Source organism: Ursus americanus, chromosome 5 (assembly GCF_024610735.1).
Source record: "Ursus americanus isolate L20-20 chromosome 5, mUrsAme1.1.p, whole genome shotgun sequence".
In the NCBI taxonomy this organism is placed as follows: domain Eukaryota; kingdom Metazoa; phylum Chordata; class Mammalia; order Carnivora; family Ursidae; genus Ursus; species Ursus americanus.
This window is the reverse complement of record NC_142131.1, coordinates 34,228,632-34,241,100: the sequence shown is the minus strand read 5'-3', so window position 1 is coordinate 34,241,100 and position 12,469 is coordinate 34,228,632. Positions and strand designations below refer to the sequence as shown.

The 12,469-nt window shown below is 42.5% G+C and overlaps 2 protein-coding genes and 1 pseudogene across 2 annotated transcripts in view; 2 read left to right on the top strand and 1 right to left on the bottom strand.

Annotated features, from left to right (window-relative positions):
• Positions 1-12,469, top strand: part of LOC123800257 (uncharacterized) — a 265,278-nt gene that overhangs the window by 30,846 nt on the left and 221,963 nt on the right. The gene's annotated exons all lie outside the window — the stretch shown is intronic.
• On the bottom strand, positions 5,688-6,303 carry LOC123800253 (large ribosomal subunit protein eL19 pseudogene; annotated as a pseudogene).
• On the top strand, positions 9,572-11,912 carry CARTPT (CART prepropeptide). The gene is made up of 3 exons (XM_045809784.2): positions 9,572-9,983; positions 10,407-10,490; positions 11,388-11,912. Exons 1-3 carry the CDS (start codon positions 9,825-9,827, stop codon positions 11,493-11,495), a joined length of 351 nt encoding a protein of 116 aa, XP_045665740.1. The 5' UTR covers positions 9,572-9,824; the 3' UTR covers positions 11,496-11,912.

The window sequence follows — 12,469 nt, the reverse complement described above, 5'->3', positions numbered from 1 at the left end:
AGAGCCACAGTTATAAAATTCCCCAGTTCTCTTTCTTGTCTCACCACTCAAGCTTATGTTCTTGCTCATTTCTTATGCATTTAATTTTACTTTTTTTTGACAATCATTGTGATACAATTTCTAATACAGTTCCCATTAATCCCTGCCTCCTGATAATCATGCCTTATGTCATTTCCTGCCCTTTAGTGTGGGCAGGATCCAGTGAATAGAATATGGCAAAAGTGATGAGAGATCAGTTCTCTGACATCCTGCCAATGCCCACTGAGTTACCTTGGAGGTGGATCCTGCCTCAATTGAACCTTGAGATGACTGCAGCCCCAGTCATCTTACACTTTATGATTACAGCCTGTGCTGATGCTGAAAGAGATGATTTAGTTAAGCCATGCCTGGACTCTTGACCCACAGAAATGATGAGATAATAAAGACATGTTGTCTTCAGCCACTAAATGTTGGAGTAATGTGTTATGCAGCATAGATAACTAGTACTATCTATGAGATGGGTTGATGGGTATGGTAATCTGTATACCTGAGTTGGCCTGATAAAGCCAAATTATGCTGCAGTAAAAAATGACCCCAAAAGCTCAGTGGCTTAAATCCACAAAGTTTATTTCTCATTCACACTATATGTCCATGAAGGCTGCTTGTAGCTCTGCTCAACATTTTCTTCTCTCCAGAACTCTCCATAACACAGGCTGATAGAGCTGCCTCTATCTGGAACATTGCCAATCAGCATGGAAGAGAGAAAAAGAAAGCAGGGCAAAGTATGCACTGGTTTTTAAAGCTTCCCCATGAAAACAGTGCCTCATACTTCTGCTTGTATTTCATTGGTCAAAGTGAGTCACATGACCACATAGAAGTTGAAAAGGATATACTTTTGCAGAAGTCCAAAGTATAGTCCTCCTCCAGAGAGGGCCACTAAATGTTTGTGAACAGTAACATGTTGTAACATAGACCATCACAGCAGTTCAGGGGTGCAGGAGACAGAGACTGACATGATACACACCACAGCCTCAGATGAATAGGGGCCCTGGAACTTGTCTGAGAGGAGAGTATGATTGAAGATCTGTGTTTCCTAGAGAAGGGTAGGAAATGAAGGGAGTGTTAGGTACTGAGGAAAATCGAGGCTTTTTAAAAGTATTCCTATAATCACCATTGTTTTCTCCCTAAGATCCCCATAAATCAGTGAACTCTTTATGGCAAATGCAGCTTTAAGACATCCCACACTCTGTACCCTTCTTCTGATGAGATTGCCTTCCCTAAAATCTTTAAGCTTCTTTTATATAGAAATGTAAGAGCTCCACTTGTCTATAATCCCATTCATAAAGTTAAACAGGGCTTCCAAACACCTGTCTTCCTGTAGTCCATTTATAGGAGAGGAAAGCTTGACACATGACCTTGGGCAAACCTGCCATTCTCTGGGCTTCACTCTTCTCAAAGTTACAGTCTAATCTCACCTTCCCGAGTAATAACCACAGTCCCTATGGGCTTTCCAAAAATATTAGGGGAGCTTAAGGAATAATTGCTAGCCCAATCCATCTCAGAGGCCTTACCAGCCTGGCTTTACAGAGGCAGTTTGATGGGAGGTGCACAGATCTGAATGTCAATACATCTAGCTTGCAGAGCAGGAAAAGTTGGGCCTGACTTAGCTGGTAAGCCAGGCCAACATGATGGATCTTTTGTTAAAACCAGAACCAGATTCACCTTCTGCTGATGCGCAGTAGAGAAATGTCAGGGCCGCAGATTAACTAAAGAATAAAGGAGGGCCTTGTTCAGGATCCTTTTTCCTATAAAATACACTTTTGCTCTTAGGCCCTGCCTCTTTGGATCATGCCAGATGGTATTCTTTTTCTCCTGAGGTTATAGTTTATGTCAAAAGAAATAGATTTCACTTCAATGAGTTCTCAAGGAGGCATAGGAGAGTCCCAGCATCATGATCGTAAAAGTGACCTTAGATGCCATCAAAGCCAAACCCTGCCCAGCACAGGAGTTGTGTCTATGATCTGGAGACTGCTGATCAGAAACAGGTTTTAAACTTCCCAAGATTCTTTAGGATTTGATCCTATCCCAGTTTTCTTTCCATATCACATCATAGGGAATATGTGGGAAAAACACTGAAGAAGTCCATAACAAGGGCATGGTGACAATACCCTTCTTCCGAGTGACAGAGCAAGTTTTGTACTTGGCCTAAATTTTCCATTTTGCAACTGAAATGCCCTTAATTGTTGGAGGAAATGTTGAGAGAGGCCAGAGTCTGTACCCCAGAAATCCTACTTCTGAAATTGACTACCTGTGAAACAAATTTATCCCTCTCTGGCATAATTTTTCCCTGATAAAAGGGTAGTAATGGTGCTTTTAGACAGTAAATTGGCAGTGCTTTTAAATTGCTTGATGAATCTCTTCTGTAATAAATAGTGTAATTGATTGCATGTCACCAAATTAGTGTCTGAGTATTATCTTTCATTTCATAGCACCTAGCTTTTCTCCTCCTCACTTGTGTATCGGGTACCATGCTAAATACTGGGAGTACCAAGGTGATTAGATGTATTCTTTGCCATTGAGGATTTCTTTGTCTAGCAGGGAGATAGGCATATGATAATATATAATGCATGTTGGGTGTTTTAATAAGTACATGTATAAATGTTTATGGAAACAAAGGCAAGGTAAACCTGGTGGTATGACGGCCAGTGGATGAAGAAGGTGGCAGATGAGATAGGTCTTGAAACATGAGCTTTTTATTTTATTTATTTATTTATTTATTTATTTATTTATTTATTTATTTATTTATTTTTTTAAATGATTTTTTATTATATTATGTTAGTCACCATACAGTACATCCCCGGTTTCCGATGTAAGGCTCGATGATTCATTAGTTGTGTATAACACCCAGTGCACCATGCAATACATGCCCTCCTTACTACCCATCACCGGTCTATCCCATTCCCCCACCCCCCTCCCCTCTGAAGTCCTCAGTTTGTTTCTCTTAGTCCATAGTCTCTCAGAAACATGAGCTTTTTAGATGTTCAAGGCATGGGAAGGATGTTCCAGGCATGGAGAAGGGCATGGACAAAGGCAGAGGAATGAACAGGCAGAGTCATGTGGTAGCCAGTGCATTCTAGGCACGGTAACACTACACTGCCTTTTACCTTGATTGAGCCATTTGACGAGTTCTTCAGGCTAATGAGTTGGAAACCAGTGAAACATCACTTCTGGGCCTAAGCTTTTAATAGCTTGTTCAAGACTTTCCAGAGCTCTTTACGCCCCCACCTCTCTGGAACACAACCATCAATATCAGACCTGGTGATTATTCTGTCATTCTTGGTCCTGAGTGACTGTGATGAACACAGTGCTTCATTGACCCTGGTATACATGTAAGATGAGTGAGAAATACTTCTGCTTTTTCTCAGGTCACTAAGATTTTGGAGTTGTTATGGTAGCATAACAGTCTGTTCCTCTCATTCAGTGCAAAAGTAAGAAATAAATATGGTGTATCTACCAAATAAAATAGAAGATATCTGCTAGAACTGGTTGGAAGTGGAGGAAAAGGAGATTGGAAATACAGGCCAAGATCAAACTATGAGAAACTTTGACACCATGCTGAGAAGTTAACTTGAACTTGTAGGCAATGAGCAGCCATTGAAGGATTCAAGTTTTTCTCTGTTAGGTCATATAGTTCATCTCTTAGGGCATCCTAGTCTGCTGCTTTAGTACTAATTCTACAGTTCCTACAAGCTTAGGAGCTCTGGATCCAGAAAAGCTAGAGGACGTGGGACACCTGTGGCATAGGAAGTGTGTTCTAGGTGTGTGCTGTTCCTTCTGCTGCACTCCAGGTGTGATGTGCAAAAGAAACCAGAGAAAGATTTCTTTGTCCTGGGGCATATATCTCTTCATTACTGATACCTTCCTATACCTGATATAAGCTACTTTTATTAGGCTAGATCTTTTAGGTAAAAAAGCTTGCTTTTAGCATTAGTATTTTAAAAATGGAATCCTTTGGGTTTACTTATGCTTCTACTTTTTGTTCATGGGATCCAAATTTGGAATGATCTGTTGCTGCTCTGAATTTCCCTTTTCTGCTCTACTGCTCCCTCTTCTAGTCTTGTTTCCGCACCTTTTACATTGTCTCTGTACCCTACCCTCCAGCATCCCAGGCTACTCATTTTCCCCAGATGCAGTTGCCTCCATAAGTTTGCATACATCCAGAGTGGGATGTTTGTTATTGTTGAAATTCTTCCCACCCTCTAAGACGCAGCAGCTCATATACCATTTTTTCATGAAGTTTTCTCTCTAGTGGGAATTAATTTCTGACTTCTTAGGGCTTCCTTATCTCTATTAGGACGCTTTCCTCACTGAGATGTTATATTATGGGTATTTATGGGTATGCTTAGACTCAAAGATCAAGGGCAAGAACTGTGTCTTTTTTATCTCCACAGTCCTCATAGTACCTAGCAGTGCTGTGAACATAGTGAACATTGAGACTTTTAAAAAATTGAAAGCCATCAAATCAAAAGTTGTTGTTTTAAGTAGGCTCCAACCCAGCTTGGAGCCCAACATGGGGCTTGAACTCATGACCCTGAGATCAAAACCTGGGCTGAGATCAAGAGTTAGTTGTTTAACGACTGACCCATCCAGGCACCCTGAAATTGAAAGTTTTTAAATTGAAATCTTTACAAAATTAATGGAAAGCTTTGTCTAATTTCTCTGCTTTGTTCCTTCAGAGGCCGTCTGCAAAGCACATAGTCTTTCCTACATCTCCAGCACGTCCCAGTTTAGCATCAACTCCAGGGGTCCTTTATTTGCAGATGATTTTCTTCCGAATAGTGATAAAGATGTTGGTTAGAACGGAGTAAGCCTCAGTTCCTTTGGAAGGCTATGGATTGAAAGTCAGTAAATAGAAGAAAAATACCAGTCATTTCTTTTCTGGAGACAGGGAAGGTGAGGAGCAGACAATGTAGATATGAAAAGTGTGCTGCCTAAGAGATTATTAATATGTACCAAAGAGAGTAATGTTTAACCTGGACGAAAGTGCAATGAACACCAGTAAAGAGAAACACTTTAAAATAAGAAGTCAATGGAACTGAGAAAGTTTTGAAAAAAGTTTAGTTCCAGTATAGTTAACGTAAAGCATCATATTAGTTTCAGGTGTACAATGTAGTGATTCAGCAGTTCCATACGTTACTCGGTGCTTATCATGATAAGCATATTTTCAATCTCCTTCACTTATTTTAGGCATCCCACGCACCTCCCCTCTGGTAACTGTCATTTTGTTCTCTATAGTTAAGAGTCTGTTTTTTGGTTTGTCTCTTTTTTTCTTTTGCTTGTTTGTTTCATTTCTTAAATTCTGCATGTAAGTGAAATCATAAGGCATTTGACTTTCTCTGACTGACCTATTTCACTTAGCTTATACTCTCTATCTAGATCCACCTGCGTTGTTACAAATGGCAAGATTTCATTCTTGTTTAACGGCTGAGTGATATTCTGTGTATCACATCTTCTTTATCCATTCATCTATGGATAGACACTTGGGCTGCTTCCATATTTCAGCGATTGTAGATAATGCTGCTCAAGACATAGGGGCACAGACAGCTTTTCAAATGAGTGTTTTTGTATTTGTGTAAATACTCGGTGAAATTACTGGATTGTACGGTAACTCTATTTTTAACTTTTTTTGAGGCAGTTAAAAGTTTGTCTTATTGATCTGTGTAATTGCTGAGGCCACTATGTCCAGACAAAAGAGTGGTCTCGCTCTCCTTGGACAGAGTCTTGATGGTCTCCTCCTTTTTGGCCTCGAGCAGCTCTTCACGGTACTTGCGTGCTTCCTCGGTCTTCATCTGTGGGCCTCAGCCCGGCCAGCCAGAAGCTTCTTGAATACCTCGTCTGCCTCACTCGTGGATGTGTTTGATGAAAATACAGTTGTTTTTGCACAGGTTACCCTTCACTTTCAGGTACAGGCTGTGATACATGGGGCGGTAAATCTTCTTAGATTCAAGGTATTCCCTGAGCAGCCACACAGAATTCTTATCCTCCTCATCCAGGTCGCTTTCTCAGGCATTCGAGCCTTGGCAGTGCCTTTTCTCTTACCGATGCCCATATACTTGCCCTTTCAGCAGGCCAAGGTGTTTTTCCAGCGCTTGAGCCTGGAAATTGATAGTCACAGTCTTCTGGATGATCAGCCCATCCTTGATCAGTTACTGGATCTACTGATGGGAGTTAGCATCGGCGATTTCACTGGGGTACAATCAGACCTCCTTTTTGCGACAGTGGAGAACACTGGAGGCAAGCCTCTTCTGAAGCCTGAGCATACTTATGGCTATAGCTGCATCGGTAAAGAAAAGTATTTTTAGCTTTTTGAGGAACCTTCATACTGCTTTCCACAGTGGCTGTACCAGTTCGTATTCCTACCAACAGTGCAAGAGCGTTGCATTTTCTCCACATCCTTGCCCATACTTGTTGTTTCCTGTGTTTTTGATTTTAGCTATTCTGATAGGGATGAAGTGATACATCATTGTGGTTTTGATTTGCACTTCCCGGATGATGAGTGATGTTGAACATCTTTTCATGTATCTGTTGGCCATCTGTATTTTTTCTTTGGAGAAATATCTGCTCATGTCTTCTCATTTTTAAGTTGGGTTATTGTTTTGAGGGAGGGGTGTTGAGTTGTATCACTTCTTTTTATATTTTGGATACTAACCCTTTATGAGATAATGTCATTTGCAAATATCTTCTCGCATTTCCGTAGGTTGTCTTTTAGTGTTGTTGATCGTTTTCTTCACTGGGCAGAAGCTTTTTATTTTGTTGCAGTCCCAATTGTTTATTTTGCTTTTGTTTTCCTGGCCAAAACTGAGGAAGTTTTACTGTTGATCAGGATGGAAATGGGGTTAATGAATAATAAAGTAGCCTGGTATTTAAGCAATATGACAATCCAAAAGACCAAGTGTTACTTTGGGCCATACAGGAAAAGAAATGACTCAAAATTTGAAGAAGGGAGGGAGAGAAAAGTACTGGAAGCCTGCTTTATCTTAGGAGGAGTTGTTAAGAGATACAAGCTGGTCCGTGGATACAAGCTGGTCACTGCTTCTATTTTGTGAGATGATCTGCTTCCTTTCTCTATATCTGATATGAGAAATAGTGACTAAAACCAATTATAACTTTACTTACTTGGGGGCATCAAAGGTGAGCTTTTTTTTTTCTAATGGAGTCATTATAAATTATCAAGAATATGTACATTCTCCTGACAGTGCATGATGTAAGAACTATAGGACATCTCACGCTTTTGTGTGCTCCCTTGTTTTAACTTACATAAGTTTTCTCAGGAAGAAAATGGCCTATGTCTTACGATACCACATGCTTCCTAAAGACAGTTTATTAAATAACTCTGTTCAGAGATGAAAATAGCATTGTGATATCCAAATGACCGGGATACCCCTGGCTTGCTTCACAGGATTGTCTAAGGGTCCCTTTCCCAACCCATCAACTAAATGTAGTATCCTCCTTACATGAAGATGAGCACCAACCTAACATCAGTAGGATTTGAACTCTTGAATATTTTTCAATAGAAGTAGCACAAAAGGAAAGTTATTACTTGTGTCTGGGTAGAACACAATATGAGAGAAATTATTGCATTGGGAATATCCCCATCTTTGCAGAAGGATGGACTAAAACCATATCTAGGGCTATTTTCCTTCTGAAGTTTAGAATGCTTTTTACTGCTGGAGATCATTTTTATAATGAGTGCCGCTATGTCTCTGTAAGGTTTAAACAGTAAAATGTGCTGCTACTAAAGTTTTGTTGTATAGAATCTAACGGTATGTGTAAAAGGCAGACCTGAGGGAGGTACTAGATTAATTTTCAAGTTAGATTGATCTTAAGGAAAAATATTTTGGTGCTGTTAATATGTGTGCTACTCATCAGGAGAGATGTTACTTTTTGAATTGCTTTCCAGTGTGCATTTGAATAACAATTAAATACTTGTTAAATAAAATAAGCAGGCACATATTATGTTTTAACTATTCCAATGACCCGTATCACTGGCCAAGCAATAAATCTGTGGGATAATAAATTGGTGGATACTTTAGATTGGGTGGTCAAGCACATTTGAACAGATTTAAATGATAAGGAGCAGTCAACTATTTAGAAATGCAGGATGACCTTTCCAGATAAGCTAAGAGCAAAAGCCTCAAAGTGGGAATAAGGTTGGTCTGTTAGAGGACCAAAAAGAAGGTCACTGAGGCTGGAGTGGAGGGGCCTGGGCAGAATATTAGGACATGAAAGTGGAAAGAGGTACAGATCATGTAGTACTTTGTAAGTCAGGATGAGGAATTTAGATTCTGTGCTTAGTAAGATGGGAAGCCATCCGTGCATTTGAAGGGTAAAAATGCTCTGGCTGGTCATGAATTGTGGATTAGAGGAAGGCAAGAGATAATGGGGTAGAGCTGGAGGTAGGCAAGATGTAGGTTGGGGCAATTGTCCAGAACTGGGGTGGTAGTAATGGGAATGGAGAAAAGTGGACGGGGTTAGAAGGGGTTGAAAGAAAGAAGGTGTGGTGAAAGAAGCTAGGTGGGCAGGCAATGAAGATAAGCCCCTAGGTCTAAGTAGGGAAAACAGCACCTCTCCTACAGGAATTTTGGTTTCCATTCAGGCAGTAGGGACCCCCACCTTTTAAAAACCAGTCTTCCCAAGTCACTGAGGACCTGGCTCATCAGTAACTTCTGATCTCTAGAGATACTTCCATAATCAGGGACTTGGATTTTTCACTCCTTTTGTTTTCTTTCTAGACAGGCTTCTTGGATATCAGGAGTGGGTGGTAGGTAACAGGGGTTCTGAGGATGGTGAATTTGCCATAAGGAAAAACTGAGCTACTGCACACAGCCACTTACCTGGGCAGTCTCACAGTTCAAAAAGGAGAGGCAGGGAGGCTTAGTGCTTATTGTGCTCCGGGCCAGAAGTTTTACATACCAATTCTCATTCCCTCCTTTTGATTACTTGTGAGGTGCATTTTTAAATACCAGTTTTACAAAAAAGAGAAACAGACAGAGACAGAGACACTCAGATAGGTTATTTATTTTTCCCTGAAGTCACATAGCTTGTAAGTAGTGAAGCCAGGACTGGTATCAGAATGGGGCTGTCTGCACTCCCCACACTGCCCCTGAATTGGAGTTAGTCTGTTTTCCTTCTTTTCTCATTACCACATAGATTCCATGAAGAACTCATCCTGGGGAAGGCCATGATTTCTCTTTGTTATGTTTACTATGTTTGCCTCCCCTACCAGGCATGGTGCTTAGTAAAATGCTCAGCAAACATGCCTGCCTGGAGGCAACACCTCCTACTTGCTGCCACATATGGGGCTGGGGTGAGAGGCAAGGCAGGGCTGGTGAGATGGATTGCTTTGCTGCTGTTGCTGGGGCTGCTGCTGCTGCTTTGCTGCTGCTGCTAGGGGATGGGGAGCGACTCTACTGTCTGTGTCTTGGCTCGAAGGCAATTTCCATCTCGTAGCCCCCTCCTCCTCCACCATCCCTCAGCTGTTGCCCCTCCGTTTCAGATCTGGCCCCTAGGGGAGCATCCCTTGCCCCGGGGCTGACAGCACTTGGGGAGCAGGGTCCCTGTTCTCTGTGCTCCAGCTCTGTGCTCAGAGCTTCTTTCGCGGGCGCCTGGTGTCCAGCGGGCACTGATGTCAAGCGGTGGCGGAGCTCTGCCTACAGACGGTTGACCTGGACCCTCCTCCACACCCACTTCCTTCGTCGCCCCCTCCCTCTTGCCTGTACTCGGGCTCTGGCTCTCTATAAAAGGCGGGAGCGTGGGATGCCACAGCAGCTGCGAGTTTCAGCACCATGGAGAGCCCCCGTCTTCGGCCGCTGACCCTCTTGGGTGCCGCCCTGCTTTTGCTGCTACCTCTGCTGGGTGCCCGTGCCCAGGAGGACGCTGAGCTCCAGCCCCGAGCCCTGGACATCTATTCTGCCGTGGAGGATGCCTCTCATGAGAAGGAGCTGGTGGGTATCTCCCGGACCCCCCTTGGCTGCCTCCCGGTCCTTTCCTTTGTACTCGTCCGTCTTCTTTCCCTCCTTCCCCGCCCCCATTGCCAGAATCGGGGTGCAGGGAGATGAGCGTAAAGCCCGGGCTTCCATCTGAAAATCGTCTGGAGCCCACTGCTTCAGGCAGTTTGTAGAGTGAATCCCTTGTCCCGGGCCCTCGGAGCACCTGGAGCTTCAGAGTCTAAGGGACTCGCGGTCTGTACGTGAGACAGTGCTCGCTAAGTTAATACCCCTTGAATGTCGTCCCTTTCTGTCCTTGAAGTCCCGGGGTGGAGTGTGTGTGGTTCCGGGGCTCTTTGTAACTAGGGCTGGGAGTGAGCACCTGGCTGGGCTCGCAGCCAATGCGGCAACTTTGGGCTCCGGGGGGGCGATGTGTTGCAGATTGAAGCGCTACAGGAAGTCCTGAAGAAGCTCAAGACTAAAAGTATTCCGATCTATGAGAAGAAGTACGGCCAAGTCCCCATGGTAAGGCTTTGGGGTCACCCCCTCCCCATGTTTTTCCAAGAGGAAATATACCACTTTGAGTATTATGCATTGACCTTCTACCTGCGATGTTGTTAAATCAGGTAATGGGTTTGCAGAATTCTGTGGGCTCTCTTTTGTTTTCCACCGCCAACCATGCCCCTTGGTTTCTAACAGCAAAGAGTAGAACGTCCATTTCGGAGGATCCAACAGCTGGTGCCAGGAACCAGCTCTTGGGTCTGTGTGGAGGGGAGCGTTTCTTGAAGATGGGTTTTTTCATCTCATGAAAAATTTTCTGAATTGGAAGAGCCCTTAAATCTACTCAGTTCTTGTTCCTCCAATTTTCTTCTTGCCATCTGGAGTACTGCCAGTTTTTCTGATCTAAGTTTTAAGGTTAAAATTCTTGATTTCCCGGCTTATCACTTTCCTTGGGGAATTACACATGCACACGCTTGTGTTTTTTTTTTCTCTCTCTCTCTCTCTCTCTCACACACACACACACACACACCCCTCTTCCTTGGGATGAGGAGTCTGAAAGCAGGAAGCAGAGGCTGTGACAAAATACAGGTCTATTGTTTGTTTATTTCTTAGAAAAATGTCTGGTTGATTATTTTTCTTTTTGATAAACAAGGGAGTTAGAAAATGTGCCCCCTCCCCCCAAAATAAAAAGTGGAATAAAGTAGGAGGGGCTCAATAATTTAAATTTTTTTCTGTTTATGTTCTCTCACTGAAATTTTAAGGCTCTCTGTGTTTCAGGTCTGACCATACTTAGACCTCTCGTGATGGTGATAGGTTCCACCTATCTCTCCCAAGAGGCAGACATTGTGTTGATGGGGAGATGTGCCTGTTGGGAGCCCGGGTTTGTTTCTGTGGGAAGACCACACATTGTGTTGTTTTCAGTGCCACGCTGGGGAGCGGTGCGCAGTGCGAAAAGGAGCGAGGATTGGGAAGCTGTGCGACTGTCCCCGAGGAACCACCTGCAATTCTTTCCTTTTGAAGTGCTTGTGAGGCACCCACCCAGGTCCATAAATCCCCACTGCCCCTACTTTCCCTGAGAGGACCACACCTTCATCCCTGGAGTTCGCCTTTAGCAACAAAGTTTGCATTTCCCTCTGAGGGTTAAGGGGCTTTTTCCTGCTGTTCCCAAATAAAAGAACACATTAGATGTTACTGTGTGAAGGATAATGCCTTGTATGGTGTTGATACATGTGCAAAGTATTCTTTTCTTATTCATCTGACACCCTCTTATGTATCTTTGTGTAAAGAAGGGGAACTTCACTTTGAAAATTGTATTTTTGTATGTGATGTGGCAGGATGAAAATTAGACTTAGTTAATCTTGGTAGATGATATCACAACCTGGAAGATGACCCCAAATGACACAACTTGCAGCATGTACAAATTATACATAATAAAGTGTTTTTAATAATTGCTCATACTGTATCATTGTTTCTATGTCATAAGTAATTTAAGTAAGAGTGGTGGAATTAATCATGCTGTTGTTTTCAAAGAGAAATATTTTAAAAATAGCGGTCTATTGGGAGAACAGCACCTTGGCTCCAAGGAGTTTTCATCATTAATTGGGAGCTTGCCACAAAAGCTTTGGTGCACTCTGTTTTTCTTTGATTGCAGTGTGTGTGTGTGTGTGTGTGTGTGTGTGTGTGTGTGTGTGTGAGAATTGGAGATGGTTGGAGTTGAGCTGATGTGATATTATTAAAACCTTTAGTAGACTCCTTAATTTTCACAGTGAGAACAATAAAAGATAAATTGTTTCAGACTTTAGCCCCATTAAAAGCAGTTTGAAAAATTGGGATTTTTGTTTTGGCTACTCCTTTATTAGGAAATATTCATTGATAAAAAAATGGATTCTTTGGGGGCTTATTGTTTGTCCAAAGGAAGGGGAATAGCTGTATTAGGTGCTTTAAATGTGTGAGACCCACTCATTTCCACTACTTAATATACAATCCTGCGTGGGGCATGTGGG

Bases quoted from the DNA above. Each gene is read 5' to 3' on its own strand.
- CARTPT (XM_045809784.2), top strand. From the start codon at position 9,825: ATGGAGAGCCCCCGTCTTCGGCCGCTGACCCTCTTGGGTGCCGCCCTG. The intron at 9,984-10,406 runs GTGGGTATCTCC...GATGTGTTGCAG, and splicing joins CCTCTCATGAGAAGGAGCTG to ATTGAAGCGCTACAGGAAGT. The intron at 10,491-11,387 runs GTAAGGCTTTGG...TGTTGTTTTCAG, and splicing joins AGTACGGCCAAGTCCCCATG to TGCCACGCTGGGGAGCGGTG.